The following is a 12,338-nucleotide window of genomic DNA, read 5'->3' as shown; positions in this document are numbered from 1 at the left end:
TACGGATTGTATAATGTACTTGCTATAGGATTCTTCATTGCATCTTAGCACTACTGAAATAGCAGATGCAGAATTCGAAGAATAATAGGAAATGTCTTTCCATTAGCCAGTCTCTCTTTGTACTTCTCTCTAACATTCAGTCTGTTGTGCTTCTGTACAAGCACTGGCATAAGGTAGGAGACCATCTGCAGGGAATTTGATGTAAATCACCCAAGAGCCTGGAGTTACTTGCATTGTGTAGGAGACAGAGCACAGCCTGGAACATGCTGTACACAGTATTTTGTAGCCATGTTTGGCCTTTTTTTTTTCTTTTCAAAGAGCACCGTGGATGTTTGTGTGTGAACCCAGAGGATTTCCTTTCCCTTTTCCGAAATGGGAAAACCAAGATCCTTGTGAAATTTTGAGGTTGAATTTGTATAGGCAATTACTGCAAGTATAAACACAAATTGAGTGAATGCAGTGCCTGTAACTTCTGTAGCAACCTTTTCTTTTTTTTTATCAAAGTTTCAGATCTAAAGAGCATAACATATTACATCCCTACTTTGGTTTTCTGATCTGTCATCTCTGCAGGGACTGTAGATAAAATAAAATGTAGTTTAAGTTAAAAGTACAGAGTACACTTTGGAGAGTTTATTGTAGTTATATTAGAGGTTCCTAAGGCAATCATAGAATTTTGATATTTGATTCAAATTAACTTGAATGAGAACAGAATGCAAAATACCAACTGGTACCAAAAATATAAATTCTGCAAGGAATTTGTTATGCCAAGTCCTCAATACTATCTTAGGCCTGTTTCTGTTCTACTAAAACAAGAGCGGGTTTCAGTGGGCCTAAGCCAGACCTATGCTTTTGAAAGTCTGTCTAGTATCAGTAAGATAAAATTCATCATGGTTTAACTTTCCTTGACCATTCCTGAAATAATTCATTTTCCATGTTTTTAAACTTCAGGAGAACTATAGGTGTTCCTAAGAAACAGCACAGAGGGAGAACCATTAATTTGTACTTTAGAGCAATAATTCCCTTTAAAACATAATTCTTCTCTCTACAGGATATTTATTGATAACAGGGTTTGTTGTTGGAAATTCATGACAGTGGAATGGCATTTCAGCCTAAACAGGACTTTTCAAGGAAAATCCTATCTCTAATCTGTCCGATTCCACATTATAAATTGCAAAATCTGAAAAAAAATTAAACTCATTCCCTGCCATCTACAAAATATATGTAGTTTATCATATTGTGTGCAAATCAGTAACCTTTATTGATTCTTGGGCACGGTTTTCTATTAAATAAAGTTGAATCAGCGTAGCTGCGGGACACTTCTGTTTATGACTAAAACTTGATGTAAAATGACTTGTCTGGAAGAACGTTTTTTGCTATTTCTCAATACATTCTAAGTGCTTTACAAATACCAAACAATCTCAATAAACCTGTCAAGTTCAATCACTTGCTGCACAACATCTCTCCAGTTACAAGCTCTGACCCTTTTTTTAGCTTGATGCAAAATAAGGCACGTCTGTCACTAAGATGCCAACTGATGGTTCTAACAAACCAAGAAGGGTGACTAAAAAAAGCCCCACAAGAGCATGGAGTGACAGGACAAGGGAAAATGGCTTCAAACTGACAGAGAGTAGGTTTAGATTAAACGTTAGGAAGAAATTCTCAACTGTGAGGATGGTGAGTCACTGGACCAGGTTGTCAAGAGAAGCTGTGGATGCCCCATACCTGGAAGTGTTCAAGGTCTGGTTGGATGGAAGTCTGAGCAACCTGGTCTAGTGAAAGGTGTCCCTGTCCATGTCAGGGGGCTGGAACGAGATGATCTTTAAGGAACCTTCCTACCCAAACCATTCTGTGCTTCTGTGAAAGTTTCTCCACATTGTTTCTTGTTTTTGCACCACCCATCACCACTGCTGGCTCATGATCAAAAAAATTAATAAGGAAAACATCAAAAGTCGTGCTGGAATCAACCTGAGAACAGAATTTTCTGTGCAGTTTTTTTTTGTATCTGCAGAGACTGACCAACAGTGAATACATAAATTGCTCTTGTCAGTAGAAGCCCTCATGTCACCTCCACTCACTTACAGGTCTGTAATTATTCAGCTCACACTGGATAAGCTTAGAGAATGAACCAAATTCCCTGTTAGCATCCCACCCTCTCACTGATGCATCACCTTCCACTTCACAGCCAGTGAGATGCTACCACACAGACACAGCACAGAACCACTTTCCTACCCCTCAACATCTATATGTATTTACCAATTAGATCAGTCTCAAAGTCCTAAACAAATTATCCTGATTTTTGCTAAAGCTCAGTGCTGCTATTCTGCCAGTGCAAGTGTAGCAAGGGGTCCAGGTAGAGGAGAATATTTTAACTAGATGATCCAAAACTAGGTCCACAGGCTTAATCTTGGTGTTCTGGTACAGAGGCTATGCCAGAAATATTTCAGTGCTGGGTTGTGCCTCAGTCTGGGAAAACCCCACAATTTGTGAAGCAGTGACCAGTGCTAGACAGCCTGTGCCAAGTGGGACAGGAGTTTGGAGCATGGTTCTTTACTAAAATATCTTCTTTTTATCCTACCTGAGCATGCTCCATTTGCTGGCCAGGAGAAGTGTCTTCCTGGCGCTGCATGATGTGATATAAAGGGCACACACACCAGCACAGCAGCAGGGTGGGAAGGCTGGGGTGGCCTTGAGAGTATCTCCACATTTTCACATGCCCTTCAGGAAGAGACCAGTTCCCAGTTTATCTTTTCCTCCTAAATATCCAAGTGCACCATTTTTTTGTAAAGCTTGTTTCCTGCTGTTTGTGAGCATCCTTGAAGTGTCCAATATCAGCCTGAGTATTAGCCATGAAATTAAGCTCTGCCTTTGCATCAGCTGGGGCTGCAGACAAGTTGCCTAAGCTTGGTCCTTCACACTGCTGTGACCACGCAGCTGGCAGGACCAGGTGGCCTCCTTCTCCAGCAGACATTTGGGCTCCTACACATGGTGTGACCCATCACAAAATGTCAGCCTCCCTCTGACAAAGATGTGGCGATGTGCTCAGTGATGAAAGTAGAATGCCGTGCCAGTAGCTGCAGGGCTGACTCTTCGAGATGGATTTTTTCCTGCTGTAGCTTCAAGGAGGAAAAGCAACCGTGAGTGAGGGCACAGCTAATGTGAAGGCATGAAGGTCACATATTCCCTCTTAGATAAGAAAAGCAGCAAATCTGTTGCTGAAGCTGCAGAGGAAATGCAAGGAGCTGCCTGCTTTCCTTACACCTTTCTAAGCAAACAGGGTGTGATCCAGGAAATGTCACTGCCACCCAGCTGTACCTGCTCAGCCCAAACTCCTGATGTCCTGATGGAGAGCACCATCAAAGTGAGGAATGGTTTAATCTCCAATATATAGTAACTTCCATTTAAACAGAGTTGTTATTGCTAAAATTTTAGAGCCAAGCTCTGCCCTGAATTATTTTGTTTCATAAAGGCTGCACATACCGCAAAGACAGGACAGAAAACAGCCCCCGGGATCCTGCCTTCTCAGAGCAGCTTTGCCGAAAGGGTCTGCTTTTGTCCTCTTTCTGTAATTGAGCATGATGGCATCTGTTTTATGGCTGTTTACTTGCAGTCCCCCACAACTTCCCCACCTGCTCTGCACCTGCAATTAGGTTTTCCTGCAATGAACAAATCTAACATTCAGTGAGCAGTAATTTGCAATGTGCCGTGCTTGAATCAAGCAAAGAAATAAGCCAGTGTTGTTGTTATAAAGACCTGACAGATGGTAGGAGGGCCTGCCTTTCTTAATCAAGTCATGCTCAGCAATCAGAGCTAGCTTGAATTTGTAACAAGAAAGAAACCCTACCCAAATGAGCATTAATGGACTGCATCCTGACCTCCGGTTAGGACGAGCACAGGGGTGTCATTCTGTATCAAGAGGAATAACCAAGAGCAGGATCTGACCCACTTTGTGGAGAAGTTGAAAATACCAGTAGGTCCTATCGTCGCTTCCCCCAAAATGAAGGATTCTCCCAGGCAGACTTCTCCCGGTCTAGCTGTAAATATCATTTCATAGTCTGAACTATATCATGGTGGACAAGTCATTAGCTGATAAAAATCCTCAAAGTTTCATAGTCTTTAATTTAATTGCAGATGTGTTATCTGAGCATCCAGCCCTCCAAGCAAGGCAGCTGAAACATAGGACTTGAGTGGCATAGGCTTGACCTTGACCTGCTTCACATTAAGCCTTTTAATTCTGGAGAAGAATGAATGGGTTCCAAGGTTTTTTCTGGCAGCAAATAACATCTCCTGAGTGTCCAGCTTCCATATGAATTGCATTTGAAAGGTTAAGAAAAAAGGAAGGATTTGCTCTCTACTACATAGGAATTACTATCCAGAATGAGAGTTTGGGTGAGGACACTGATGTAATAAAGGCACTTTTGTGGGACTAACCTTTAAGCACGGCTCCTAACCACACTGTTTCTCTTCCTTTTCACTGTCTTTCAGGCTCACAAAGCAGCTGAGTACAAATCCTGATCTGCGGCATCCCCAAACACCCCCACAGCTAAAATGGCGGAAGACGCGGATATGCGCAATGAGTTGGAAGAAATGCAGCGGCGTGCCGACCAGCTCGCTGATGAAGTGAGACCAGTAGCTAAACTGGGAACTCGGGGCTGGGGTTGGTGTGAAACACACAGCCAGAAATAGGAGATGATCCGGCAAAGGATTTCTAGAGCTCTTTTCTGTCAGCTTTACACTGAAAGCAGAATTGGAAATGAAATGAGCTGGGCTAAAATTTAATGTCATGTTTAGTCTAGATTAGGGCATTTATTGATTGTGAGTTTGGTTTAGGTATTAGACTGTGCATCAATTTGACTGGCGTCAGAGCAAAAGGCAACAATTTAATATTTTCTGAGGATTCCTTCGATTTGTCAAACCTATTAACTGTTAGAAGTCACCAATTAGGTCTCTGAAGAGTCTTAGCTGAAAACCACAGGCTTTATTTTTAAAGTGGAACGCCTGCTGTTCCGAGCAGCACCACCGCAGTGTGTGAGCAAGGGGGGCACAAGCCCTGGAGACTGCAGCTGCCTCGAGGTGTGCTGGGAACTGCTGCATTAGCCATCCATAGAGATGGAGAGATCACCAGTGCCCTGCTGATGGCCAGATTTGGAGGGGAGGGAAAGAGTGCAGGAAAAACGTCCTGTCAGCATGAGCCTACATGTTAGCCTTGGAAAGCGTAACTTGCCAAATCTCAGTGTTTTCTCCTGGTTTTTTTCAGTCCCTTGAGAGCACCCGTCGAATGCTACAGCTTGTTGAAGAGGTAAGGACTTGCATTTTATTTGCACTTCCATTGTGAGCAAAAGTGATGGAGAGTGTGACAGTGGAAATGTTTTTTTTAAAACTCATATTGGTAGGGCCTTGCCACAGCTTTATGTGCCACTGCCCGTGCTCATCCCTACCCCTCAGTAGGACCATGCAAGACACTGTTCCCTGGATGCCAAGTGCAGCCAAGGCACTGGTTTGCCCATACCTGAGGATTCACGGAGACAGGATTCTGGAGATAAATGAAGGAAACGGCCTCTGAAGGTGACCTGGAGTCAGGGACAAGTGGCTGAGTTTGCTGCAGAGCTCTGGGTGCCTCGTGTCGGCACCACTCTCATGTCCTTGGCATAACAGCGCAAGAGGGGAAGGTGAGAAGGGCCCTCGATCCATTTTCCCAGTCTGCTTTAAATACTTCCCTCTCCATAAACACTTGCAGTTATTTATAGAACATTGGTCAGCACAGCATGTAAATGCCATTTCTTTATGTATCTCTGAAATATTTATCAGGATTTCAAGGCTCATGAGATGTCCTAGATTGACTGCTTTGGAAAAGGAAGCACTCTGATTTCCACAGTGCTAAGGAAGGGGTTGCTGGCTTGGTCCTCACAGCTAATACCTGCCTGGAGGGAAAAAACCAATTGAATCAGGCTGTATTTCACCCTCTTCACAATAAAGGGGTTTAAAATTTGGAAAATCTCAACTCAGTTTAGTTTTGAGTGTTCAGCCATCAGGTGGCGGAAAACTTTGCTGCCACCTGACAGGATGCATTATTTTCAGACACCATGTGAGCCCTGGTGCTGGAGCTGGTGACATTTTTAATCAGGGTCATCAGCACTGACAGTCCCAGTACTCCTGACAACCAGAGGAGTCTCCAGCAGAGACAATGGGAAGAAAATTACATCAGGTCCCATGTTCAGGAACAAGCACAACCCCAGCCGTAGGCTTTATGGCCTTGAAATCAATCACCACTGTGAAGATCAATGGAGTCCAGTGGAGAAAAAATTAAATTTCCATGTACAGACAGACAGACAGGTCATTGAGCATAGTCAGCATCACTTTTCCTCCACAAACACTTCAGATTGGGGCCCCTTGCAGCCGTAAAATGCTCTTGTCTCACGAGCAATCTGTCCGTTTTTGCTGCTCAGTTCCCTGGACACACCATTTCTAACTACCACTTTACGTCAACTCTGTGCTGGATGCAGCTCCCGCTGAAATCAGTTCAACAACATGGAAGAGAGTCTCATATGAGTACCCCCACAACACAAGGCAGGAGAGCCTGCTGCCCCAAAATGCCTGGGATCTAAATAGACAAGGCAGATGATGAGTGGGAAGAAGGAGAAGCGCAGAAAGGGAAGTGATTTGCTTGGGGCCAAGCCATCAGTAAATATCAGCCCTGTCTCTCCTGAGCCGTATTTGTGTGGCCTATGCACTGCTTGAATCTTCCTAACATATTGAACCAGCATATTGTGAATGCCACTGGAATTTCAGTATTGAATCACAGCAAATGGCAAAGTGGGAGGAGAACTGGGACTGCTAAATCCACCAATGAATTTATGTAGGTCTATAGTACTTCTTGGAAGAGCTCAGCATCTCTCTAGACCTGGCGTTATTCAGATGCCACAGTATCTTCCTGTCCAAATAGAGAAGTTGCTAAAACTAGCACCGAGTAGTCAAGGGAGTTCTTCTAAAATGAGCTGAATATTGTATTCACTAATGTGACTACAGGAGACCATTAAAATTCTTATGTGGACTAAACAACTGGTTGATTATTCCAATCCCCTTTCCTAGGTATTTTAAAAAAAAGAGAAGCATTTAGGAAGTGAGAGATTTTATACTGAAAAGACAGATGGTGAGAGTATTTGAAATTGAACTTGCACTGCTCTGATTTAATAGACCCCAAAAATCCAATTAGACTTCCTCACCTAGCAGAACCTAAGTCTAGTGGATGGAGACAGGAAATACTCAGGGAAAGAATGCTTTTTACTCTGTTCTCTTCCTTTCTTAGGAAAAGGATGCCTCCATGTTTAAGCATTATTACTGTGTACATTTGTATGGATTGCTGTCAGGAAATACAGAATAAACAGACTGACTGGACTCCATCCTAGAGCCAGAAGAGTGCTGTCCACCCAGGGAAGCCCCGTAGCCGTGTAAGGCTGAATTGCAGGTCATAGCCTGGGGACAATGGGGGGACAATGGGGGAACAATGGGGACATGCCCTCCTTGCCCCAGAGGACTATTCAGAGATTGGAGATGAAGCCCTGATGCTGCTCCCAGGGAACATGGGCAAGGAAAGCCAACTATGTTATTGCTTCTTGATTTTATAACCCAGCTTTGCAAGAAGCTGATTTTCCAGTTCTGGCACAACAAGGGAAGGAAGAAGTGTTACAAAAGCAGCCACGGCTTTGCCCCAAGGCAGCTCTGTACTGGAATGACAGATTCCAAACCCCAGTTTGCTCCATGGTGCCCATCATACCCAAGCAGTGCAGCTAATCTGCACTGACCAGCGCTCTTTTGAGCCACTCAGTGCTATAAATACCTGTATTTTATGATGATGCTGTGCAATGTTTGGGCCAAAACATAAAATGAAAATGAACTGAGGCAGAACAAGTGAGACTAAATACAGTTTGTAGCTGACCTTCTTATTTTTGCGTTCCAGCTTTTTACCTCTGAGGCAACATTATGCAATGCAGAATATCACGTGTGGGAAGAAAAGCTGGGAGTTTGCTCCCATCTTTCAGTGTGACCACTATGGCCTTTGAGGAAAATCAATTGTGGTAGTATGGGGAAAAAAAGATGGTTTGTAGCTATGAAGCAGCAAGGAAAAAATAACAAGATCAGTAGTGCTAAAAGCTCAGAAGAAAGCACTTAGGAATGTACAGACAAAAGGGCTGTTTTGTACATTTAAATCCAGGCAGGACTATCTTCTTTCATATGAGGTTAGAGTGAAGTATCAAAGGTGAAATGGTGAGCTATAAATGTTTGATAACTGATGCTGCCATACGCAGGACACTGAACACAGAGAATGCCATTTTACCAGCTGTGAGTTTACCCTGACATTTATTATCACAGGCAAACATTCCTTAGTTTGAAAAGTAGAAGAAAAAGTGTTCTATTAATTTAGAGTTTGGCCCAAACCTTGTCAAAGCTAATTTGAAAAATCCCTTTGACATCATTAGACCTATTGGAACTACTGAACTATTGGAACAGTTCCCCTCAGCAAAGCGTTTTAACCAGTGTAATTCCACAGAAATGCGTATCTGGCACAAAGGAATGTGATCCATAACTCTGGTCTCACTTCCTCCAATGCAGGATTAGACCCCTTTGTGTGGGTTAACCAGGGGGTAGCAGATTCATGTGGGCTGAGGATCTGATTTAACAGGTGGAGCAGCAGTGTGTGGCTCTTTAATCAGGCACAGGGAGACATCGGAGCGTTAACAGGGTAACAGGGAACCTGGAGCAGGAGCTGAGCAAATTCATTACTATGGATGACTGAAAAATGTTTCTTTGACCACATTTTTGTCTTTAGGCTGTTGGCAGCTCTCTTTAATGTCTGTGGGAACTGCTAGCCATGTCAGCCTGTCCTGGTACATAATTGTCTGTATTAGTTCATTCAAAGCAAACTCTATAATTTCTGATTAAAGCAAAATTCTTCATCAAAGTGGAAGTTTACGTGTTCTTCACATAACTGAGAGTGTGTATATATGTTTTTCAGGATATCTCCTGAAATGCAGGGAAACTGATTTCCAGAATTTGGATTCTCTACCTAATACATCATCCTCTTATAGTGTTAGGAAAATCTTCCCTCAGGCTAAACCAAAATTTGAGTAGCTGCCTTTGGTAGGATAGGACCCAACACACCATGTTCCTGGAGGGACTGATGAGCCCTTTGAGAAGTCATTCCAATTCTCTTCCTACTTTTATTTCCATCTTGGGAGATTAAGTTATGTAACGGCAATAACAAGAAATGATACAGCAATGCAATTCCCCTCCAAAGTGCTGGGCAAATTTGGGTGAATGTTTTGTTGCTGACTTGCTTTGAGTGAAACCCTCACCAAAAAAAAGCAAAAAAAACAAAATAACCAAAAAAACCAACCAAAAAGTTTTAAAAAGCTATTACTGGTGACTAAGGATAATGGATATTAAAGCCTCCAAAAGGGTTCCCAGTTATGCTGTTAAACTGGCTTCACTGAAGCACTGACAGACTAAAGTATCTATGAGTTGAATTAAGCCCAGGGGTTTAAAATCGTACTCTGGTTCTTTGATTAATAGCTTTGCCAGTGGCCAAATGAAGAACCAGGGCATGTGCTTCATATAAATGATGCAGAACCCAAATCAGTACTGCTTGTTTGTTTGCTTTTATTTAAACATTAGAGCCTAGATGAAAGATTGAAAGACATCAACTTTCCTAAAATCTACGGGGTCTGTTTCACCTTATGTGATACATTTTTAAGTTGGAAGTGTTGGCTTCCTGCTCTGAAGGGTCATCTCATGTGCAAAATTATTATATATATATTATATATTTTACCATTTGCAGAATATCTGCATTATGGATAAATAGAGGAACTCCAGAGCTGCCAGTTTAATGCCTCAACATAAGCAATTCATGCTGTGCCATTTTCTTCTAAAGGACAAGAATGTGAGAAGTTTGCTGTGTCTTGACAAAATCCAGCAGTCCAAATTCTCCTCTCAAGTGCAATGAGAAGACAAAGAGAGTCAGAATGTGTTCTGGAAACAGATGGCTGTTGCAGATTGAAGAACTGGATGAAAATGGCATGTGCTCATGAATTCTGTAGGGTCTTGTGAAAGATGCATTTTTCATCTCTCTGGCCTGACCTACCCCTAAGCATTTCATTTTTTTGAGAACCCTTATTTTGCTGCAAACTAAACAGGATTGCCTGTACAAGTTGTGGAGGGTCTGAACACATTCCTCCATTGCACAGGAAGGAAGAAATCTAATCCTGGCCAAGGTGGAACTTTAGCACACAATTTCAAACCATGATGGACCCCACTAGTTCTACCCATTCATGGCTTCCCACACAGGATGTCCTTGATGTTGGAGAGCACTGGATGTGGGTGGGAATCCTTCCTGAGCCCTCAGGACCAGACAAACCCAAGCATAGCCACTGGGCCCATGGTGATGCGAGTCTGTCATCAAGGATTCAGGGGCAGAGGTTGTAAAACATATTCTCCTGGACTGGCACTTCACAGGAGAGCTTTCATCACCTCCTGTTACACACTGTCCCAGCAACCAGCTCAAGTGACACCTGCTCCGCTGAGACCAAGGGGAGTTTCTGTGTTTGCCCCCCAAACACATTTGTTTGGCACATTTCTTCTTCTATATTCCTTTAGCTGAGGTTTTGTACTTTCCAGAGATGCCTCAGTCTGTTGTCACTGGGGTCAGTCACCGAGTGTTTCTCTCCTGCTCAGACATCCGGATGATGAAGACATTTTTAGAATAGTTCTGTCTTACAGACAGGTTGGGGTTTGAGCTATCTAAAATATCAGTCATAATGGAAATACTGAGCTTTTCTTTTTTCTTTTCTATTTTAAATGCATGAATGTGATTTATTTTTTAATTGACTTTACACATTTAATTCTTTCTGTGGAAAAGCTGAAAATTAATGCTTAATAGAAATTTTGAACAGAAGGAGATTGTCACTTGATGTCTGAATCACACCTCATCCTTTTCAGTCACCACCTCTTTATTAGCTTCAATATGCTTTGGATTAGACCACAGATGCAGAGAAGTTTATTCATTGCAGACCCTTTAAAATTTTCACATTTGTGTTAATGCCGTGGCAGGCTGTTCTTAAGAGAGATACAGTGTTGCCTGATAAAATTAAAAGGCAGTGATGATCAGGTAAATAAAAGAAAATTTCACCTCTTTCTCTCTGTGTAAAGATTTGATATGAAATACAAACCATAGGGTCTAATTGCTGAGTTCATCTCTCAGCACGTCTTGTTCAGGTCACTGGACATCTTAGCTGTGTAAAGGTAGTTTGCTTAGATGTTAAACACAGTAGGAAAATAAGGGTTAAAGAGCAGTAAATGTTTCTCAGCCTGATTATGTCTGATTCACCAAAAGCCATCAACTATCACAGCACCAACTAAAGGTTTCTGAGTTCAATATTTGGAAGGGTCCCGTGTCAGACTGCACCATATTTACTGAAACACAGGGTGACTCAGGACCCAAGCAGCCTTCTTGTGTTTGCATGAGTATGTTTGTTAAAATACATACAAATCTGGGGGGGTAAAACCTCCCTGGGTACCAACAGTATAGAAAGACCCAATAAAAGACTGTTGCACAAGCAGTGCTTAAGAAAATACAAGATAATTAAGGTGGTTTCTTTATTCTAAATTGGCAAACCTAAGATAACCCTTGGACCCTAAATTTCTAAAGGCTGCAAAAATAAAAGCTGGTTGGGATTCAAGTAAATGCAGTGTGAACTTGAAGGGAGAGAGAGCAGTGGGTGCCTGGTAGATGGCTGACCCGAGGGCAGCAGGCTGCAGCAGACCATGGGGAGAGGCAGGAGGCCTTTTCTGTCCATCTGGCAACTCACACAGGGACATTCTAAAAACAGGAAGCAAACCAGCCTGCACACATCTGATGTTTTTCCCAGTTTCTGCAGTGATGTAGACATTAAAGACAAGAATGGGAGTGCAGGGAGAGGTAGAGAAGGGCACAAGAGGCACCTCATGTCCCTCTTGAGCTGAGCAGGATCCTCAGAAGTGCAGCAGAGAAGCACCAGCTGCACCAGGCAAACAGCCCTGAGCATGGCAGGATTGGGCTTGTGGCTGAACCAGTGTGGGCTGCGGGAGCCTGGGAGTGCCCTGTGAGCGTGGACAGGGCAGCTGATGGCCAGAGACACTTTTCTGCTCCCACAAAAACTGATGAGCAGTGAGCAGGGCTGCTGGCTGGAAGGATAACATGGAGTCCTTTATTTGCCTGCAGGAGTGGGAGGGTGGCTTGAAAAGCCAGATGGATGGTCAGGACTTTAGTTTTCTGTTCCTGATGTAGCCGTGCAACTGTGGGCTTCTCC

General features: G+C 42.9%; 1 protein-coding gene across 2 annotated transcripts in view; it reads left to right on the top strand.

The window, feature by feature from the left end:
• SNAP25 (synaptosome associated protein 25) overlaps positions 1-12,338 on the top strand; it is a 62,008-nt gene that overhangs the window by 28,400 nt on the left and 21,270 nt on the right. For both annotated transcript variants that reach the window (XM_048296228.1, XM_048296227.1), the window contains exons 2-3: positions 4,483-4,617; positions 5,255-5,296. In XM_048296228.1, the coding sequence (XP_048152185.1) occupies positions 4,546-4,617; positions 5,255-5,296 (114 nt within the window). In that variant the 5' untranslated portion in view covers positions 4,483-4,545. The remainder of the gene's footprint in view (positions 1-4,482; positions 4,618-5,254; positions 5,297-12,338) is intronic.

The sequence above is a fragment of the Corvus hawaiiensis genome, chromosome 3 (genome assembly GCF_020740725.1).
Source record: "Corvus hawaiiensis isolate bCorHaw1 chromosome 3, bCorHaw1.pri.cur, whole genome shotgun sequence".
NCBI classification, from domain to species: Eukaryota; Metazoa; Chordata; class Aves; order Passeriformes; family Corvidae; genus Corvus; species Corvus hawaiiensis.
This window is presented reverse-complemented; position numbering and strand designations above follow the sequence as displayed.